This window comes from Eleutherodactylus coqui, chromosome 3 (assembly GCF_035609145.1).
Source record: "Eleutherodactylus coqui strain aEleCoq1 chromosome 3, aEleCoq1.hap1, whole genome shotgun sequence".
Classification (NCBI taxonomy): domain Eukaryota; kingdom Metazoa; phylum Chordata; class Amphibia; order Anura; family Eleutherodactylidae; genus Eleutherodactylus; species Eleutherodactylus coqui.
In genome coordinates, this window is record NC_089839.1 from 67,437,365 (window position 1) to 67,459,396 (window position 22,032).

At 40.0% G+C, this 22,032-nt stretch overlaps 1 protein-coding gene across 6 annotated transcripts in view; it reads right to left on the reverse strand.

Annotated features, from left to right (window-relative positions):
• The window catches only part of CCDC88A (coiled-coil domain containing 88A), a 201,162-nt gene that overhangs the window by 14,273 nt on the left and 164,857 nt on the right, over positions 1-22,032 (reverse strand). For 3 of the 6 annotated variants that reach the window (XM_066595696.1, XM_066595695.1, XM_066595691.1), the window contains exons 21-29: positions 21,579-21,722; positions 14,522-14,708; positions 13,591-13,736; positions 11,495-11,587; positions 11,098-11,312; positions 6,651-6,728; positions 4,844-5,047; positions 1,373-1,444; positions 487-567 (exon numbers count right to left, since the gene is read on the reverse strand). In XM_066595696.1, coding sequence (XP_066451793.1) covers positions 487-567; positions 1,373-1,444; positions 4,844-5,047; positions 6,651-6,728; positions 11,098-11,312; positions 11,495-11,587; positions 13,591-13,736; positions 14,522-14,708; positions 21,579-21,722 — 1,220 coding nt within the window. The remainder of the gene's footprint in view (positions 1-486; positions 568-1,372; positions 1,445-4,843; positions 5,048-6,650; positions 6,729-11,097; positions 11,313-11,494; positions 11,588-13,590; positions 13,737-14,521; positions 14,709-21,578; positions 21,723-22,032) is intronic. The other 3 variants (XM_066595692.1, XM_066595694.1, XM_066595693.1) reach the window with 3 other exon arrangements.

Genomic DNA, 22,032 nt, shown 5'->3' on the forward strand with positions numbered 1-22,032 from the left:
TCGGATCCACTGTGTGAATTCTGTCTGCCGGGCCGACGCACAAGCGCAGTGCAGCTCATGATGTGCCGGCAGTGGCTGATGACGTAGCCGCTGGTGGGCAGAGTCGCGTATTCACGTGATACTTCCGCTGCGCTCACAGCGAAAGTACAGCGTGACGGCCGGCTAACATTGGCTACAATGGAAGCCGGCCGCGCATATTCCCACGCCAAAAAGAGCATGCCGCGTTTTCTTTCACGCTGCGGAATTCCGTGGTGGAATTCTGCAATGTGAACATTGAGCTATCAGGTTCCATAGAACCTAATAGCTGCGGGACAACGCTGCGGATTTCCGCCACGTGAAACGCAGCAGAAATCCGGCTGTGGGCATTAGCCCTATCTCAGTAGTCTAAATGAAAGTGGAGATAACTTGTTATTTTCGTAAAACCCCTTTAAGAAATGTCTCAGACATAGAAACAGTAATAAACAAAATAAAATCAGCAGAGCATACCTGTCCCTTCATGAATTGAAGCATTATTATTACTATTACTATAGGATGTCCTGCCACTATCAAGACTGGCTGGCCTGGGAGCTAGATGAGAGATTGAGACAATGGTAACAAACATTTATCAGGTGACGTACAATCTCAGCATTCTAATTAGAGAATGCAAAGGAGTCATGCAGTATTTCACAGGCTCAGCATGCCCGCTGCCAGCAGAACAAGGACAGAAAGCCAGAATTCATCACATAAAGCCCTGGAGAGCACTTTTAATAAGGAAAAACGGAAGTGAGGAGAAGTAGATGGGGTTAATGCATTACTAGAGGATGAAGACAGGAGGGACAATACAGAGAAAAACAATTAGACGAAAAACACAAAGTAACACAAAATAGTCATAAAAGTCTAGAATTATCAATTTACTTTTGTTTCCTGACAAGTCTGCTTTAGTAAATACTAGCATTACCCATAAAACAATAATCCCAGAATCCGTTTTTTTTTTTTAGAACTCTCTTGAGCCTTTGCTTTGTTACTCCTACAGGAATATATATAGACTATATTATAGAAATACTTGATTACGTGATTTAAACTGTACATCTATTTTCTGATGACACGTCCCCTTGTAAACCCAGTTCTTGCCCATCACATGGTTTTGAGCCAATAAGCATTGGTGCTCGTTCTCTCCTCATTGTATAGTAGAGCAACTAAGAGCAATGTGATAGGGAAGATCTTAGCACCCATTGGTTTAACCCTTAATAGATATTTCAGATATAGGCAGCTGTGTGTTTAAAGTGTGCTGGAAAGATCAGATATCAGCTGGTTAACCAATGAAAACAGCATTATGCCCATTAGTAGAAGTCATCATGCAGAAAAGTTCACAAGAAGAGAAATAACAAATCACCTAGAGCTGCAGTTGCCATATAAGAATCATCGTTCACACCATGGCCACTGACATCCTCATAGGATGCACCATCTAGAAAACAAAAGCCAGAAAGAACAAGGTTAGGCAAGGTAGAAGGAGCAAGGTGTTGCTAAAGAAATATTCACCCAAGCGACAACTTCTGAGGTGTCTCACAGAACTTATCACCATATCATATGGAGTCTCATGGTCATCAAACTGTTCCAAAAGGAGACGATCTAGAAAATATCCCTACTACACTGCTTTATCTGATTCTGAACAGTTCCCTTTAAATGAAAGGGGAATATTCTCTAGAGCTGTCATGACAAGGATAGCCCCACAATGTTGACTTACAGGTTCATTCTTGGTTTCAGCAAATTAAGGTTATACACTATACAGGGCGTCTCAAAAGTGTGGTAACACCCATATACTTGTAGAATGGAGACTGGCAGATACTGATCCAATTTTGCATACAAGCTGCGGGGAAAGGCGGAAACTTGTTAGGCCATGCTGCCAAAATGACGGCCATTTTGAGTGTTGCCATCTTGGATTCCATTCTTTATTTTTCCAATGGGAAAGTGTGTGTGTAATCTATCAAACTGGCAGAGAATTTCACCAGAAAAATAATGATGTTTTTCATTTTCATATAACTTTATTTGTTCTCATGTTAACACAGTGATTTTTCTTTATTACAGGAAATGTGAGTAGTGGCAATTGGCTACATAGCTTTATAGACATTCTTGAAAGAGGCGATGAGTGCTACATTTTGGCTCTTACTGAATGAGCCCAAAACAAACAGTTGCTGATGTTTCATTAATAACGATTTTCAGTCGACATTTTATCAGCAACAGAAACTGATTCTTGGAATTTGGAAAGAGGTTTAACAACTGCACTGTGGGTAATTGGAGGTTTAGATGGGTGGTATTGATTGAAATCTGCTACAGTGATGTGTGCTCCGTTCACCTGTCATAAGGACTATCTCAATATATTCTACTTGAGATAAAGTCATCATTCACATTGCCTGTATTGAAGAAAAATTAACATGAAAACGAACAAAGTACATAATTTTTCTGGTGAAATCCTTTGCCTTCCCATTGGAAAAATTAGAGCTGAATCCATGATGGCAGCATTCAAAATGGCCGTAATTTTGGTGACATGGTCTAACAAAGTGTTTCCCAAACTCCTGTCCTCACATCCACCAACAGGTCAGGTTTTTTTTTGATTATTGACAGTGCCTCAGACATTGCCACAGGTGTTCTTACTATAGAATATCCTCAAACCATGACCTGTTGTTGGGTTGTGAGGACTGGAGTTTGGGAAACACTGGTCTAACAGATTCCCTCTTCCCCCGCAGCTTGTATGCAAAATTGGACCACCATCTGCCAAACGGTTTTAATTCTATATGGGTGTTAAAAAACCTTTTGAGATAGCCAATATACTAAGAGTTACATAATTTTCTTTACAATTTATCAATTGCGCACTACTTTCAAGATCTCTGCTTCGTGTCATTTAATAGGAACTAGAGATGAGCGATCCTACTCGTTTAGGGCGTTTTTTCACTCGAGCACCACTTTTTCCGAGTAACTGACTACTCGGACGAAAATATTCGGGGGGCGGCGTGGTGGAGCAGGGGGTAGCAGTGGGGAACAGGGGGAAGCTCTCTCTTTCTCTCCCCCCCACTCCCCTCTGCAACCCCCCTGCTCACCCCCGGCGCCCCCTAATCTTTTTGCCAGAGTAGTCAGTTACTCGGAAAAAGCGTTACTCGAGTAAAAAAACGCCCTAAACGAGTACGCTCTCTCATCTCTAATAGGAACCTTTATTGTTTCCTCCCAGGGAATAAACATATGGCCTCGTCATGTCATGAACACACAAGTGAGAGGCTCATTACAAGACACAGCTGTAGTATCTATACTGCAACAAGCCGAGCACCTGGATTTCCATCATCTTGACCATGGAGAATGTTCCTATGAAACAACAGCAAGCAGGGCTCATTCACATGAGCAAATGCATATTTCAGTTACATAAAAGCTTGTATATTTACGCAACCGAAATATGCATATTCTCTGCGTATTGCGTTGTTGCATGCTCAAAAAACATGTAAGTATGCCCTATTTCAATGGGAAATTTACTTTAATATGGGCTATTCTGGTGTGTGAGACAAAATTTTTTTTATACGTGACTGAAATATGCTGCGTCAATAAGCGCAACTAAATAAACCCATAAAAATCAGTGGGTTATATACGTTACGTATTTATGTCTCTGTAAATGAGCCCTTAAAATAGGAAAAATTGATATAGAAAGTATATTGCAAAATCATATACCTTCGCATTTTAGAAAGAATAACTTATTTGCTGAAAGGTAATAATGTAACAAACTAATTTATACAGAGATAGTAGGACCTGCGTATAGGAAAACGATATAAAGACATTGTTAACAGGTTAGCGGTTCTGCATTTAGGTAAACATCAGATCATACCTACTAAAAACATGCTTATGGGACGGTTTTCCAAAATATTAGTCGTGTGAAAGTAAAATGAAGCCGAATGCACATGCCAGCTTAATACATTTCCTACAGGATAGCTTTCATGCTTTTTAACATATTGGTGATTGTACTGGCCACAATGTCATGGACCCAAGCAGTCTAGATCAGTGTTGGTAGACAGAGGTCTAACCTGATACACATGGGACAAAGTAAAATCCATAGCAAGGTCCCCAACTTACCATGTTACAATTATTATATTGGTATCTTCCCATGTGCCAAGAGGGGCTGTTGGGATTCTACATTTACCAGTGCCCAGGGACATCTGTTTCCCTTGTAAACCATATAGCGATGCCCCTGTTGGTGGATGTTTGATTTTAATTTAGTAAATGTGGTTACAAGTAATCAATGTCTTTAGAGCTGCTGCTGAGCTTCTAATAATTACTTAGGGATGTAATTGTGCAATGTTTTTTGCCATATGGCCAAGAACCACATGGTTAAAAGCTATATGCATTTTTACTGCAGTACCACAGCTAAAACAAATAAGGATCAATGCAACTGCAGCAAGTCATGTCAAGAAGCATGCAGTTTTTGCTAAAAGGTATTTTTCGAAGATTGGGCAAGTTTTCACTCATCCACTAGGGAAGAGGGGTGAGGAGATCCGTTTGCCTATTCAGCCTCACTTCTTGGTGGTTTCTCCCAACCGCAGTGACATCACTGAATGTCGCATGGTCCATCGCTCCATTTATCATAATGGGGCTGATGGAAATAGCTGAGCGCTTTGAGCTCTGGAACTCCTTTAACATGTGGGCTCCATGGTAGACCTTGCCTTAACATGAGCTCATCTATTGAAAGTTTTTTTTGGGAATATGAAACTATACCAGTTAGTGGAATGATACTTCCACTGTGTGTAAATCCAACAAATATATCAAATTTGTTATCCAACTTTTACATACTGTTAACATAAATATGCAAAGAACAAAACACTGCGTATACCTTTACTTTTAAGTATCTGCTTGGTTCTGAAGCCGGCAGACTGGTTGGCTGTTGAAAAGTTGATTGCCGTTGTGGAAAAGGCCATAGTTCCCAAATCTTTCCTCTTTTTGCCGGTAGGAATTTCATCAGGACCCTCCAGATTCTCAGCACTACCTGTCCACTGTTCACCTGCCAGGACCATGGACTGGACCAGGTCATTCATGGCTGGGATGCAAATGAAAGCAAATGAATCAGCGTGATACAGCTCATGCCATCTTTAGTAAGCTTTGCTATGACAGCCATCCAAGCGTTAAAAGTGTATTGCAGGTCAAAACAGCTACAAGTTCACAAAAAGCCATTTTGGTTATGACATGCATTTTGTGGAGGATGATAAATGTCAGTGGATGTTTCCAGTAAATGCATTTTTTTACATTACGTTTAAGGCCTGTTGCGGATTCCTTGCCATGCTATTGCAGCAGTGATGAGCACCATAGCTTGCCGGCAAGTTATGTTGCTTAAGAATGACAAAAATGATATGACAAGGTGAAATAAGCAAAACACAAAGTGGTTACCGTTTCCTTCACACAGTGGAGGCAGTCATTTTGTTGGCCAGGTTCTTGCTTAGCCAAAAAGTTACCAAGGAAAAAATTACAAATCACTATGAGAGCAGGCCGAAGATCCTCATGGGTAAGTAGTGAACCCACCACCACTGTGTATAGGTGACTAAGGCAGAAGGGAAACCAATGCATCAAATCAAGCACTGGAGACCTCTTTGGAAGCACAAGGGTGGTTTTCAGCAATGAAAAAAAGGGTCCATGGCCAGTGCAGGTTTTGTAAATCAATAATGTTCTTAAAGATGGCACTTTATAAACTACATCTTTTTTTATCAACTAAGCTCATTGAACTTGACACAGACTTGCCACCTACACCACTATGGTGCAAACTATTTTGTGGGCTGAACCATTTTACAGAAGAATTAAGGTATCCATGGAACATCTGCTATCGCTACAACTAGAAGGCCAAACATTGGTTCAACATACAAAATGGGTGCCTCGGCTGTGTGCGGGTAATGGAGTCATCCACTGTAACCTTTTTGAAGCTAGATGTTGCACATTCATTTACACCAAATCCGCATATAAAAGGACGTAGGCATATGTCTCTGTCCCTGGTGGTGATCATAAACCAGGTAATTAGTTCAAAAAAGGGGGCAAGTTACTTTGAAGCACCCCCTGCTGGTACAGCCAACATTTTGTAGCTGTGCAAATTTTAAAATGAGGAGAGGGGAAAGTATGTCATCTATATACCTGAACTTGATTTTACTTGAAACTTGACCAATGTAAGAAGGAACATAATATACTCATGCCAAGCTGATCACAAGAAACCCAACTAGCTTGTGAGTGATATCTATGTAGAGAATATACAATCAATACTTTTACTAATTTTACGTATATATGACTTATCTGTGAGATCACTAATTTGTGTATTCTGTCTATACTGACTACAAATTAGTACCATGTACAGTACATGGTAATATGCAAAATACAAGGATATGTATCAGACCTCAGTATGCTCTGCCACTCAGTCAATGCATTGAGTAGGCTTGTAGTATTGATAATTTACATGGGCGAGATGCAAATTCTAGATACCAGAGCCCCACTTATTTATCGCTAGATAGAAACTCAGGTAGTTTCCCCTTTAAATGCTCAGTATTTGGCAGCAGGACTTGCATTTGGCATGTTAGGAAAAACAGCGCAGTCCAGGGTAAGCTTATTGGAGGTATTAGTGATGGAAGCCAAGTACAGCTAGCTGAACCATTTTAATGTCTTACACACAGAGCGACGGTAGAGGGCCTTCATTTTGTCCTTATCCTTCGGTCTGTTCCTCATAAAGGGCAGTCTTTTCAGTGCTTATGTCATAACATGGGAAGAAAGAAAAAAATCAAATAAAACAAGAAAACGGGGGAAAAATAGAAATGAAAGGGGAAAAAGGAGAAGAACATATGGAAGAAGTTAAATGCTGAAACAAAAGACAGAAATGAGCATGTCTGATTCTTAAGTAACCATGCACGACTAGACACAAGAGACTTACACCAGTGTAGGATGGTTATGACATGTGACACAGATACCTAATACTATACAAATACTTGCTGAAAAAAATGTTTCATAGACTAAAACATTTTTTTCCCTTACACCTTACAGGAGGCGAAGCTTTCCATAGTACAAAAAGACGTTAGAGTACAGAAAACAGAATACAGACATTGGAATGGAAGTAGTCATTTATCGGTGATATCCTCATGTTTTGGCATATACACAATCATTGGCCCTTGACTTACTTTTCTTCTTATGCTGAAGGTAAATTATAACTGGTAATTCCTCTCAAAAGAATTTCAAATGGCTTTCTAGTGTTACATTGCTTTGCACAGAAAATAATATGTATACAAGTCTTCCACACAAACTCCATTGACTGCTACATGGTGAGACAAGTACTTAAAACAGAGTCTGATTGCTAAAAGTTATAGTCAATAGTAACTTGCATACTTTGGTGTGACCTAAAACAACTAAAGGAAGCATCATCGAGCACCACCTCTTCACCACGTGTGTGGAGCTTAAAGGGATTGCTTAAATTGATTGGGTTTAAAGTGAACGTCCACATCTCTACAATCATCACAAACTCCAAAAAATGTCATAATTTGGCAGCTATTGATTCTACCAGGATGACTTATGCTTATGTGAACTACTTTCACTGAGAACTTCAGAAATATCTAGACTCTACAAAGATGTATAGTACATAGGGTCTGGATGTTCTTAAAGGCCTACTCCAGCTAAAACACATATTTCCATCCCTGACTCACCTGATTGCCTGTCACACTCTGGAGCACTCCTCTGTGTATTGTAGCTACTTTCATGCAGTGCAGCCACCCGTCTGATGCTTATTAAGCACCATCTTGATGGTGAAATTGTTTATTTTCAGCTGCAAATCAATCCCATGATGCATTAGCACAGCATTAGCCAAAGGCTATACCATTTCTGCCTGCTGGGTGGATAGTTTAAATAAACATTACCTCCTATATTCACCTAAATAAGCTACAGTCCATATGTGTACACTCAGGAGGATGAGCTGTAATCTCCTTCATTATAACTGTGTGACAGGAGCTGGATGATCATTATCAGTAACTGTGACAAGAGGGTCTATATTTCCCTGTAGACAGTTCCTGTGGTAGGACCATGTAACAACATAACACAGACTGTGAAAATGACTAGCTTCAAACAGTATAACCCCAAGTAAATCTGAGCTGGTCAGAATTCAGATCACATGACCATCTGAGGAAAAAATAGGCGAGGAGTTTCAGATTGAAAGGAATAACTAACCATAGTAACACTAACTCACTTATATATAAACTGGCGGATTAGTTCCATAATCAATGGGGAAAAAAAATTCACCGAAGTGCCTCTTTGAATACAATTACAGTACACCCATCTTGTGCAGTTCTAGGATGTGCACAGATAAATGTGGAGTGAAGACACCAGAGACTTGACAAAGGAACTTTATGTTATCACAGACAATGAAAATAAACCATGCAGGAGAGGACAGATAGAAATTCTAGACATTTTCATTGCTGCCATGAGAAATAGGGCTGAGATATATTCACCCCCAGTGAAACATAATATTCCGTTTTCAAACTCATTAAGTCACCAAAGTTCTTATTTTCCCTGCCCCTTCGTTGTTGTTCTTCTTCTGATGGCTTCCCGAGTGTAATCTATTTCGTACTAGAAGAAGGTTGGGGATGTTTCTGTGAACACTTATAAGTAAATCATCTGACGCTGGGGGGAAACACCGATACCCAGAATATAATATTTTCAGGATTTCCACCCAGAACATAATATTGGCCATATATTATTACATCAGAAGTTAGAACGACTGATAAAATATTTGGCATTGTTCTATTTTGTTGTCTCAGACGTTTTTGCAAAAGTGACAAGTGAAAGCGCAGCCACACTGGTCACCACCTTGGGTTGTTTCTCAGAAACGGAGGATCAGCTGTCGTTCCGTCAGCATATTCAATCAATATTAAAATGACAGTTATCGAAAAAAGCCAGTTAAAAATCAATATCAATATGGCACTTCCTGTTGTAATTTTAGCCAAAATGGATGCCACAACAGAGGAGAAAATGTCAATATCTCCGTTGGAAAATATAATAATTACTAAACTTTAGCTGCTGATCTCATTTCTGATTTACTCTAATTTAATATATGGGCAATTTTAAGTTTTTGGTGGAAATGGTCTTTAAAGAGGACCTATCACGAGCCTGGACATGCCCGTTTTAGTAAAAACTTGCATTTCCTAAAGAATAATACTGGAAATACTTTTCTTACTCTGCACTGTGCTGTTCCTCTCTTATTCCTCCTGAAGATTTATGAATAAAGTGACAACTGCGTGCCACCATTCTCCTTGTCAAAGAGGTGTGTCCTTGTACAGTTTGATATTGTCAGTTCTGGTTGGCCAGTCTCAAACTGTGTAAACGTTATGGGGTTGGACCCCTTTGATGTGTCTGCCAGTACAGGTGAACTTGTGTATGTTCAAAGACTTTCAAAGAGAGATATCATATGATTTTATGCATTGTAATTTTGTGGCTATGGACTGAAAGGACCTTTGGCTCCAACCACGGATTACAGCACTTGCATGGAGCAAACGACAGAACAAGGCTTTGCTCTGTTCACCTTCCAAACTCATCATGGATGATTTCAGATTCCTCCTATGTAGGGGAAGAGGCTGCATCACAACTCTTGAGCAGTGCAGTCAGCTAGAGGGAGTAGAGCCCAAGCAGCTGAAACCAGCCAGGACTCTTCAAGTGGACTCCTACTCCAGGCTGGGGAGCTGCCAGGAGAGGGCCTGAGTAAAAGGGCTCCTGGACACATAGAGACCACCAGTGAGCCCGGATGACCCAGGGGCAGAAGATGACACTGCTAGACCAGCAAGCCCTGATGACCTAAGGGTAGCTTTCAGTTGTCAATTCATTAAAAATTTTCTTTAAGGAATAGCAGAGGAACGACAACACAAAAGTAGAAGAAGACATTCTATAGAACTGTCATTTCATGGCCAACAAAATTGTTTACTACTGGCAGTACTAAAACAGTCATGTCAAGGGATATGAAAGTCCTGTTTAAAGGAATTTTACCACCAAACATATGTATCCCCTATCGACAGGATAGAGAATAAATGTCTAATCACTGAGGTCCTACTGCTGAACTCCCCAGCGATCCTGAAAATGGCACCCCGAAATGCTCCATCTGAATGAAGTACCAACTGAACATGCGCACCACTGCTCCACTCACATGGCGCATTCAAGGGCCTCGTTCTTAGAATCACTGGGATCCCAACAGTTGCACAGTAACAATCAAACATTTGCCCCTTATCTTGCGTAAAAAGGATAAAATGTCTTTAGTGGTGAAGCTCCTTTAGTGGTAAAACTGAGCCACCAAAATTAGTAGATGGCAGAGGGCATTTCTGTGATGACCAGGGAGGCCAACCTGAATTTATTGTTTTTTTGGTAAACATATCCAAAATTCATGGACAGCCATCATTTTTTTATGGACAATTTGGAAAACCACAATGAGTGATCAAGATTATAAATGATACAAGTCTATAGATCAGAGCCGTATTGTGTGCCGTAAAATAATGATAATTACAAATCATAATAAATTGCCACCAGCCTCATACATGCATCTTTTTTTGCTTGGATACTGGAAAAAAAGCCTCCATTTTTACAGACTGTCCAGGAATTTCTGGATGGTTGGTGACCCTGGCAACAACACTGAGACAACTTATTTTCTTCCATATGCTCTTACTATGTGATTAATTTGCTTGTAAAAACAAGACTACAAAAACATTTCTCAAAAACAAGAAACCCATATTTTTGATATTGTCAAATTCACACTCAATGATAATTCCTTAAGAATTTTTTTACAGAAATAAATGCTTCCATAGTATAACCTTATAAAGAAACATAAATAGAGTACATATACTTCACTAGAATAATGATAGACACTGAAAACAAATGACAGTTAAGTCAGGATTTACCACAGTGAGACATTCAGTCAAAATATATAAATTGAAACATGTATCTCCTCATACAGAGGACTCTAAAAACAAAGTAGAAGGGACAGAAACGTCTCCAGCAGAGAATTAATGCATCAACACTGTTCTCCGTACTCTCTTGTATTAAGGAAGTAATAACAAAACATGAACTGTGAGAATAATGTAACACAATACTCACTGCTGCTCTTTTTGGCTCCAAGTGGATGCCCGTCCTCTAGAGAATTGGAGCCTACAGAGGAGCTGTCCTGGCTATCCTGCGGAGGTAGCTGTAAGAATCCTTCACCAGACTCCGATCGAGAAGGTGGAAGAGTAAGAGATCTCAGATGTTCACGGTTTACATCCTTCTTAGACTTGATTAGCTTCCTCATCTTTAAGGTTATCCAATTACCTCTCCTTTGGGATTAGAGAACTAAGCTATTTACAAGATACTAATTTCCTGTGTGTGTCTGAAATACACTAAGCTCTCTGTAAATCTTTATATAATTTATGTCTTACATGTATTAAAAAAAAACAAAACGGAGTTGTTGAATTAACTCACCATGTACCAAGCCCCTGGACAGTATATTGTAACTTACCGTCTTGGAGGAGAAGGCTCATAGAACTTGTACTGATCCATGATCTTTTCTTCCAATTTTTCTTTTTGCCGTCTAAGCTCATTAATTTTATCCCTGAAAACATGTAAGAATTTATCAGCAACAACAAATAAAATCATTGCAAAACTCAGTCTTTTAATTACCAATGGTCAATTTTCCTGACTACTTTTGACTGTAAAAAGGTCACCAAGGTGCCATAGCATTGGAGGATTAAATATGTTTGTAGGAGTATGCCACTCACAAACTTATAGCAGTTTTACTTCTTTCAGACAGCCTTAATATAGGCACATTTTAGCATCCATGTTATGGCCGCAATGCACAGCTGTCCCACAGTTCTACTGTACCGGACTTCAATCACCTGAAAATCCTATGGTTATCAATGTCCGGTCTAGTAAAACCACAAGAAGCTGGGGTATTGCATGGCCAAGCGGGGTGTGGCATATATATACTGGGTGCCAGAAGGGACCATGTATTTCCTATTTTTTCCTTTTGATCAGTTTTTTTTGAAAATTAAGACATTTTGTAATTGATTGTTATTATAAAATTTCTGAATGTTGTTTCGCTTTTCAAGACACTGCAGACTGGAGGACTGAAATCTTTGCAAATTCTGTCAGCCAGAGTAAACTAACTCTCCTCCTAGCCTGTTTCCCTGTTCCAAATATGCATTCACTGCCTTTCCACTGAGGTACTACAGAGGCCTGTATGACAGATGATGGTGGAGAAGATCAGGAGGATAGAGAGAAGAAAAAGCTACTATTACAGAGGGCTGTATGACCATGCTGTTGGATGGTGGAGGAGAAAAGAGGTGAGAAACTAAAAGGGAGGAGACATAGATTAGATATTACTAATTATTACTTTCTGACAGTGAGGGTGATCAATGAATGCAACAGGTTACCATGGTAGGTGGTGAGTTCTCCTTCTCGTCTTCAAACAAAGACAAATATCTTTTACCTCTACAAGGTATACAAGGTACCTCTACAAGGTATACTAATAAATCATAGACTGAACATGAGTCAACAGTGTGATGCAGCAGCCAAAAAGGCAAACACAATTCTGGGATGTATAAAGAGAAGAGTCTAGATCACGTGAGGTAATTATTCCCCTCTACTCTTCCTTAGTCAGACCTCATCTGGAATATTGTGTCCAGTTCTGGGCACCCCCTTTTAAAAAAGACAGACAAACTGGAGCAAGTTCAGAGAAGAGTTACCAAGATGGTGAGCGGTCTGCAAATCATGTCCTATGAGGAACGGTTAAAGGATCTGGAAATGTTTAGCTTGCAAAAAAGAAGGCTGAGAGGAGACTTAATAGCTGTCTACAAATATCTGAAGGGCTGTCACAGTGCAGAGGGATCAGCCCTACTCTCATTTGTACAAGGAAAGACTAGAAGCAATAGGATGAAATTGAAAGGGAAGAGACACAAATTAGAAAAAACTTTCTGACAGTGAGGATGATCAATGAGTGGAACAGGTTACCACGGGAGGTGGTGAGTTCTTCTTCAATGGAAGTGTTCAAATAAAGGCTGGACAAATATCTGTCTGGGATGATTTTGTGAGTCCTGCATTGAGCAGGGGGTTGGACCAGATGACCCTGGAGGTCCCTTCAAACTCTACCCTTCTATGATTCTATGAGAAAACTACTATTACAGAGGGCTGTAATTTACTTCAGGTATAATACAGAAGCTAAAATGTGCCATATTCTGGATGTATGAAAGCAACATAGGACTACTTGTGGCTGTATTGTGAGTACTGTGTGATTAGGAGGAGTAAAGTATTTTGAAACAAAAATTTTCATTGCGCAAACCCCTTCAAATTAGGTTATCTCAATAGTGACATTGCAAGCACTGCACAAGCTATAGGCTACTGGATGAAATGTCAGTGCGGGAGGCATCGGGCCAGGTGAGTATAGATTTTTTTTGGGAGGGGGGGGCGTGTTAGCTAGGTCCTATTTTCAGTGTGTGGGGGGGGGGGGCTTATATTTCAAGCCTTCCCCGAAAACCCAGTAGGTTGTACTATCGGGGTAGGACCTATTTTTGGGGAAACACGGTATCAAGCTGATTTTAGAGTGTAAGAACAACCTACATATACTGTCTTTGTTCCACTTGATAAAAATCTTTGCTTTCCATATTCTGATCCAGCAAAGTCTTGTTTTGTAGTGCTAATATTTGGTTCTGGCCCATCAAATGTCTGTTCTCCTCTTCGAGGTTTCCTTTCACTTGACGTAAAAGCTGCAGAGAAAAACATAAAAAGTTTTGTACAGTATAACAAAAGCATGGGAGGAGGATTTCTACACTATTCCTTCTTTCAAAATTGTAAGAAAAAAAATGAACATTTCTAAATTTTCTTGTAAGAAATATGTACAATATTCAGTCACAGTGCTTAATATTTTTAAATAGGTTTATAAAACGTTTCTAGATTCTAATATCCTTCCTTTCTCAAGGTGCATACTCAATATTCCTCTTAGTTTCACATAGATTTTTTATCTCCATGCAATGACCAGACAGAATAATAATAATCATCTTTATTTGTATAGCGTCAATTTATTCCACAGAGTAGAACATGTGGAGCAGCTATGAAAAAAAAATTCTGATATTCAAAAACGTCAAAATTGCAAACATTTTACTGGTAGATCAGATAATCTCATAACCGTAACCTGAATCTTCTTTTTTCAGGCATGTGCTGTATTGTTAGCACAGCAGAGTAATTACAAAAAACAGGAAGTCTTACAAATATAAATGTAGATATAATAGAGGCAGCTTAAAACATAAGTCTGGTTTAAAGGAGTTGTCAAATTCGATAAGAGCTCCTCAAATGGAATCTGACCCTTCGATCAAGTGATTGTCATGGATCTGGCAGTGAGTGGCCACACACTTCTCATCTAGAATTACAGAGAGGCAGTGTAATGTATAGTCAACCTTCCAAGTTGTCCATATGCCCCAATTGGCTACATGGATAAAGGTTATCCCATTGGGACAATAATCTTAAGGATAGCTATAGTAAACCCAAAGCGCACCTCACACTGGTTGGTCAGATTCGTGACTGTGATATCGGACTTCTGATATTTCTCTTTCAGTTTTGAGAAATCAGCTTCTAATCGAGTATGTTCCAATTTTCCATTGTTTAACAAGGTTTTCAGGTTTTTGTGTTCACTTTGAAGGCTTTCGTTTTCCCGCAATAGCTGTCTATATGTGTGATTAAGCCTGAAAAGGTTAAGGAAAAAAATAAAAGTTATTTCCATATTTATTACATGTCTTAAAGACCAGTCATTACACTACTGCAAGTGCAGTACTTCTTCAATTGAAATAATTGGTACCAACACTTTTTGAAACACAGCTGCATATATTCACACCAAAATGACATCAATGCCGAATACAAAACCCAAAATCAACGTACTCCTCATCAACACGTAGCAAAAAAAAAATCCGGTTCAGCCTAGACTAACTGACATAAAAATAAAATGTACTGTAGTTAAACCCATGTAAAGTGCATGTTTACCCTCAAGAACATTTTATGCAACTACTATATTATGGAGACCCCCCTCAAGCATCATTAGGGTCGGCAGACAAGAATCACTACGCCTGGGATAAGGGCTGGGCGGCACTTGGTGGTTGTCAACGGGAAAAATTGTGGCTGTAATAGAGAGCATTGTGACTATCATTGAGGGCATTCTGGCTTTATAGTGGGTCATTACAACATTATAGTTGGTCATGTTGCGTGCTTGTCAGAAGCTGTTCTGGCCCATGGTGCTCTAACCTAAGCAATTGCTAGGAAAATCGAGAGCCGACACCCTGCTGGATGGTGGAGGCCCCCCGGTCGTCTGCAACACTCGTGGGTGCAACAAATAGGCAACTGTACCAGTCGTGGTCATTCTAGATCTGCGCTATGGACCCTCATCGTCCAAGCGAGATAACTAACTATTACAATAGGCATAGGAAGCCTTGTGACTAGTGTAACAGGCACTGTGATCTATAGACTGGGTTTTGTAAATAGCATAAGGGTATTTCTGACTGGCTTAAAAGGTCATGTAGTCGTCATTAGGAACACTGTCTAATATGAGGTGTACTGAGGCTGGCATGAGGGGAATTGTGGATGGTATACGGGGCAATCTGTAACAGTCATGGTTGATATGTGGCGTTAAAGCAAAGTGCTAAAAGATGCCTAGGTAGCAAACTCTGCTGAGGCGCAGCAAAGCTGGAAGAAGACTTTCTGCAGGTCTAAGCAGATGCAAAAGTCTAGCGAAACCAATTACTAGAATCAGAGAAGATGGCAGCTGTGAGTCATGGGATTGATTTTTTGTTTATTCGCCAACTGTGGCTTATCAGTACTAGTTTTCCCCATTTTCATTGTTGCATGGTGTTAATAATTGATCAGGTTAAGGCTGCGTTCAGCTGTAGTGTTTTTTGATGTGCACTTTCATTTGTGGTTGTTCCACAATTTAAAAAAAACACATAAAAAACCCATGCATGTTTAAAAACCGCATGCGGTTTTATAGAATACATATGGCTTTTTGATGTGGTTTTTAATTGTGGTTAAAAAACTGCAACTAAACGCCACATGGGAATGCAGCCTGAAGCAGTTTTATTTCTATGAATGATGAATACTATAGATATAAAATGGACCAAATTATTTGGGTGGGGGCAAAAGTGGAACACATATCTATAAGACTTTGCTTGGCACTACAGGGTATTCCTTCACAATGTGCCCTTAACTTTTCCATCTACCGCAGCCCTATGATTAACAAACAATGCCTGAAAGAAAGGAGATACTTAGGGTGGTTTCACATCTGCAATGGAACCTCTGGTCGGAGACCAGAAACAAAATAGCAAAAGACCATCTAAAAGCTGAGAGGAAATCAAGTGGAACCCATTACAGTCAATGGGATCCATATGGTGCGGTTCGGTTAAGTCATTGGACAGAGCCATTTGGCCTAGGGATTCCCCTTTTCTGTTCCCCGAACGGAGCCAAAACTGGAACACTTGAGTGCAGATGTGAAATGAAACCACTCTTAAAAGTTTGCATTAGGAAATGCAAATACTGCGAAGTGAGCATCAATTGAACATAAAACCTAAGCATCCTCTGAGCATTCAGAAGTGAATGCAGGGTTAACGACTGCCAGCCATTCCCTGCAGGGGAAGACACAGAAAGCAAAGGACATGTACATAACATGCACACAATATAATATATATTTTATTCATTCTTTCTACATTTTATGGAAAACTCACCAAAAACGGAAAAGTATATCTGCCGCTTTATGCACATTTTCTGGAAAAATTTTATTTTACTCCAGCATTTTTATTTTAGTAGTATGCCTGCAGATTGAATTTGCTGGTCTTTTGTATGATTTTCACTAGTTATTACACCTTAATATTGAAGAAAATCCTCCTGGGGATTATGTCACAGAATGAGCTGTACAAGCTGACGGGATATGACAATTATTACGGCCAGCGTTGCTATGGACACAAGTGAAATCCCGTCCCTTGTGAGGGGTCAGCTGAAAACAGGTGTTAAAAATACAATTTACATTTTATAATTTAGAAAACCTAGATCCGTATCCTGTAATGGCAGATCACCAAATCAAAAATTAGATTTTTTCGCAATTCGTCTGTAAAATAATTTGGCAAACAATTGAGGTAAGAAAATGTTTATACGTGACGGATATTTTTTATGATAAATGTGTAAGTGCTGTATTGTACCAATGGTTTCAATTTTCGATAGAAATGTAAATGCTGTAGCAAAAAAAAATGCTGGATAGGAAAAAACTCAAATTCCAATTGAACCCCCCCCCCCCCATGTATTTCCTCTTTTACATGTGATACATATTAATGAGACTACCCCTTTCTACATGGTATCCACTTAAGAAGCATTCAGTAGTTGGCTCGTGAAGGAGATAATCTCGCTGATCAGAGCACTTTCCAGCCTGCTGACGAGCAATGATTTCATATCTGTTTATTGTATTCAGCAAGAAAACGGCCAAGGAAATAAGCTTTACTGGCAATTTACTGGTCACAAGCATTCTTGCATTGAATTCCTTAATCTCTGACAAAATATTTTCTTTTAATGAAAAGGTTTTCCCCTCACCTACTTTCTTAACCCCTTAAGGATGTGGCTTTTTTTTTTCCACTTCAGTCTTTCATCCCCATTTTCAAGAGAATCATAATTCTGATATTTATCCATCAACATAGCTGTCTGAGGGCTTGTTTATTGTGGGGCGAGTTGTGTTTTTTAATGATACTATCTAATGTACCATATAATGTACTAAAAAACTTTAAAAAAATTCTAAGTGGAGTAAAATGGAAAAAAAATCTTTGGGAGGGTCTTGTTTCTATGGTGTACACACTGCCGCAAAAATGACATGATAAATTTATTCCATGGGTCGGTACGATTACTAGGATACTAAATTTATATAGCGTTCTTTTTAGATTCTTTTATTATAAATATGGCAAAAGGTTTTTTGTGTTTTTTAATGATACTATCTAATGTACCATATAATGTACTAAAAAACTTTAAAAAAATTCTAAGTGGAGTAAAATGGAAAAAAAATCTTTGGGAGGGTCTTGTTTCTATGGTGTACACACTGCCGCAAAAATGACATGATAAATTTATTCCATGGGTCGGTACGATTACTAGGATACTAAATTTATATAGCGTTCTTTTTAGATTCTTTTATTATAAATATGGCAAAAGGTTTTTTGTTTTTTTTTCAACCTTTGATTACATTTTATATTTTTTAATAATTAATAGAGATGAGCGAGCACCAAAATGCTCGAGTGCTCGTTACTCGAGTCGAACTTCCCGCGATGCTCGAGGGTTCGTTTCGAGTAACGAACCCCATTAAAGTCAATGGGCGACTCGAGCATTTTTGTATATCGCCGATGCTCGCTAAGGTTTTCATTTGTGAAAATCTGGGAAATTCACGAAAGTGATGGGAACGATGGGCTACATGTTGGGCTGCATCTCAAGTTCCCAGGTCCCACTATTAAGCCACAATAGCGGCAAGAGTGCCCCCCCCCCCCCCCCCGCACTGTCAGCATAAAGATCGTTCTCCTCTGCCACAGCTGTAACAGCTGTGGCAGAGAAGAACGATGTTAGCCCATTGAATTCAATGGAGCCGGCAATATAGTGTGGGATGAATTTTCGGGAAGGGCTTAAAAATATAAGCCCTTACCTGAAAATCATCCTAAAATGTGTAAAAATAAAACAAAAATGTATACTCACCTTTCCGCTGCAGCCGGAGTTCAGCCGCGTCTGGCCGGCAGTTCTCCTGAACTGCTCTCTGTAGTATTCAGCAGCCAGGGATTTAAAATCCCCGCCTGCTGAATGAGCTGCCTCTGATTGGTCACAGCCTCACCAATCAGAGGCAGCTCTCACTCACACCCATTCATGAATTCATGAATGGGTGTGAGTGAGAGCTGCCCCTGATTGGTCCCTGTGCTGAGTAATCAGAGGCAGCACTCACCCATTCATGAATTCATGAACGGGTGTGAGTGAGAGCTGCCTCTGATTGGTGAGGCTGTGACCAATCAGAGACAGCTCATTCAGCAGGCGGGGATTTTAAATCCCCACCTGTTGAATACTACAGAAAGCAGTTCAGGAGAACTGCCGGCCAGACACGGCTGAACTCCGGCTGCAGCGGAAAGGTGAGTATACATTTTTTTTTTTTTTTTTTTTTTTTTTTACACATTTGAGGATGATTTTCAGGTAAGGGCTTATATTTTTAAGCCCTTCCCGAAAATTCATCCTGAGATCGCTGGCAGCCCATTGCTTTCAACGGAGCTTGCTGTATTGCCGGCTCCATTGAATTCAATGGTCAGTGCTCATTTAACCCCTTGAGTGGCGGGTTTCCTACCATCCTGTCGTGCCCACCAGGGCAGGTTTTTTTAAATGGTCTAATCATTGAATTTCAACTAATTTTGCAGTTGCGTCTCAAGAGCCATAACTTTTTCATTTTTCCATTGACATGGCCATATGAAGGCTTGTTTTTTGCGGGACAAGTTGTGATTTTTTTAAACAGGGGGAGGAAAAAAAGAAATGGGGAAAAAAGAAAAAAAGGGGCCATGTCATTAAGGGGTTAAATAATGTATTAACTTCCTTCTCTGGGTCATTACGACGCATGGATACCACATGTGTGATTGTATTTTTGATTTTTTACAAAGTAAAGGGAGACAAGTGTTTTTTTTATAATTTTTAATTTATTTTTTTTCCCCCTTTAGGGGACTTCCACAGGGACCCATCAGGACCCCCTGAACACATTCCGGGGGTCCGATGGTGACATCCCTTTACATGCTGCAGTGACAGCCCTTTACATGCTGCAGTCACATAGACTGCAGCATGTAAAGGGTTAACACAGCAGAGATCGGAGTTTTTCTCTGATCTCTGCTGTAAGAGCAGGTACCTAGCTGTCCTCTCACAGCCAAGCACCAAGCTCTCCCTGCCACAGAGACCATCGGCTTGCTTCTGACAAGCCGATGGTCTCTATGGCAACCTGTAAACAAAGCAGGACATTGCCGGCATATCGGCAATATCTTCTGCTGGTTTTTCAAAGTCCTTGCTTTGTTCTCTGTGGGTCTGTGCAGGCAGAGCACAATGTCACAGCTTGTGGCATTGTGCTCTGCAGCTCCCATAGTGATACATAGCCCGGAAATCTTCCGGGCTATTTCTCTATGAGCAGTGGAGCTCGTCCCGGAAAATTTCCGGGCGTGCCACTCAAGGGGTTAATCGAGACGAGTACCGCGTGGTGCTCATCTCGAGTAACGAGCATCTCGAGCACCCTAATACTCGAACGAGCATCAAGCACGGACGAGTATGCTCGCTCATCTCTAATAATTAATAAAAAAAATTTAAACAGTCTCGAGTAACGAGCATCTCGAGCACCCTAATACTCGAACGAGCATCAAGCACGGACGAGTATGCTCGCTCATCTCTAATAATTAATTTAAAAAATTTAAACAGATTGTTTTTAGTCTCTGCAGGGGACAAGAACTTGCGATGGTTTGATTGGTATTACATCATACTGCAGGAGCATAGTATTACATTATACTGCGATCTGACAAGCAATCTGCAATGGCAGCCCTGGGGGCTTTCAGAAAAGTACCACGAACATCGATCTCGGCATTTAAATGACGATGTCAGAATTGACAGCAGCATTTAAAAGGTTAACTGCTCCAATCAGCAATGATGCTGATCGGAGCTGTTACAGGCTGTGGTTGGCTGTAAGAAACAGCTGGCACCTGCATTGTATGGAGTGGGACTGACCCCTGTTTTCCCCTCCATACAAACCCCAACCTCCATGATGTAAATGTACATCCGGGAGAATGAAGGGGGTAAAGGAATGTATAAAACAAGTCTCAATGTTAAAACACTTTTTTGTGATTTTTTTTTTTACATTTTCAATGTCTCTATATGTATTTTACAAAAAAATCTAACATCTTGCAGTTTTCACATTCATTGAATTCAATGAATGGCCAAACACTGCCTGTGATTGGCTGAGTGCTGTGACGAATCACAGGCAGCACTTAGCTGTCATTCAATAAATCGCTGAGCGCTGCCTGTGATTGGCTGAGTGCTCAGTCAATCAGATACAGCCCTTTCAGCAGGAGGGATTTTAAATCCCCAGCTGCTGAAACAGATTCAAAGCAGTGCAGGGAGAAGACAGGCTTGACGCACCTGAGCCCCGGCAGCTGAGGAGAGGTGAAAATATATATATTTTTTTTATTTTTAACACATTCTAGGGATGATTTTCAGGGAAGGGCTTATATTTAAAGCCCTTCCCAAAAATCTAATGCCAAATCTCTAACAGGCCCCCTTCCCACCTACCATGTGCCATTTACAATATAACTTCATATATGGCAGAGGACCTATTGAGCTCCTTTGGCAATTCAGGAGCTCTGCACCTCCTATAGCCTGGCACCTTTCTAACTCCTATAGCTATGCCCCTGGAAAACAAGACTATGGACTTTTGACCACCCACCAAGTTGCCATGTCATCTACAAAGATTAGTCTATGAATATTACTACACCTTATTTAGTAATTTTACAAAAATTACACAAGAAATAGTTTATCGGCATTATTACCTTTCATGCTCCTCAGTGAGTCGTTGATAATCTGAAGCCAGCATATCGCGCTCCTTGTTTTCTTGCAGCATTTTGCCTTGCTCCTCTTTTAGAGCTTTTTCCAGATCTTCTAAATGAACTTTTTGCTTTAGTAACTGATTGTATCTAGAAGACAATGGCATATTACATGACTGATGGATCCTATATTCACATCTCAATACATGCTGAGCATTTAGAAATTAGAGGCTTCTTTAGGGTAGATAAATGTTACCGCTTGATTAGCTTGATTAAAAACAAATATTTGTGGCTTGGTTTTTGAAACTCTCACAATGCAGTACTTGTCTGATACATCATGCTCATTTCCAACAAACTAGTAATCAGACAAAATACTGTATTTGGTCAAATCACAGAGTACGTACCTAGGGTATAAAAGAAGTACTTTTTTCCCCACTGAGATAGTCGAGCTTTTTTTGTC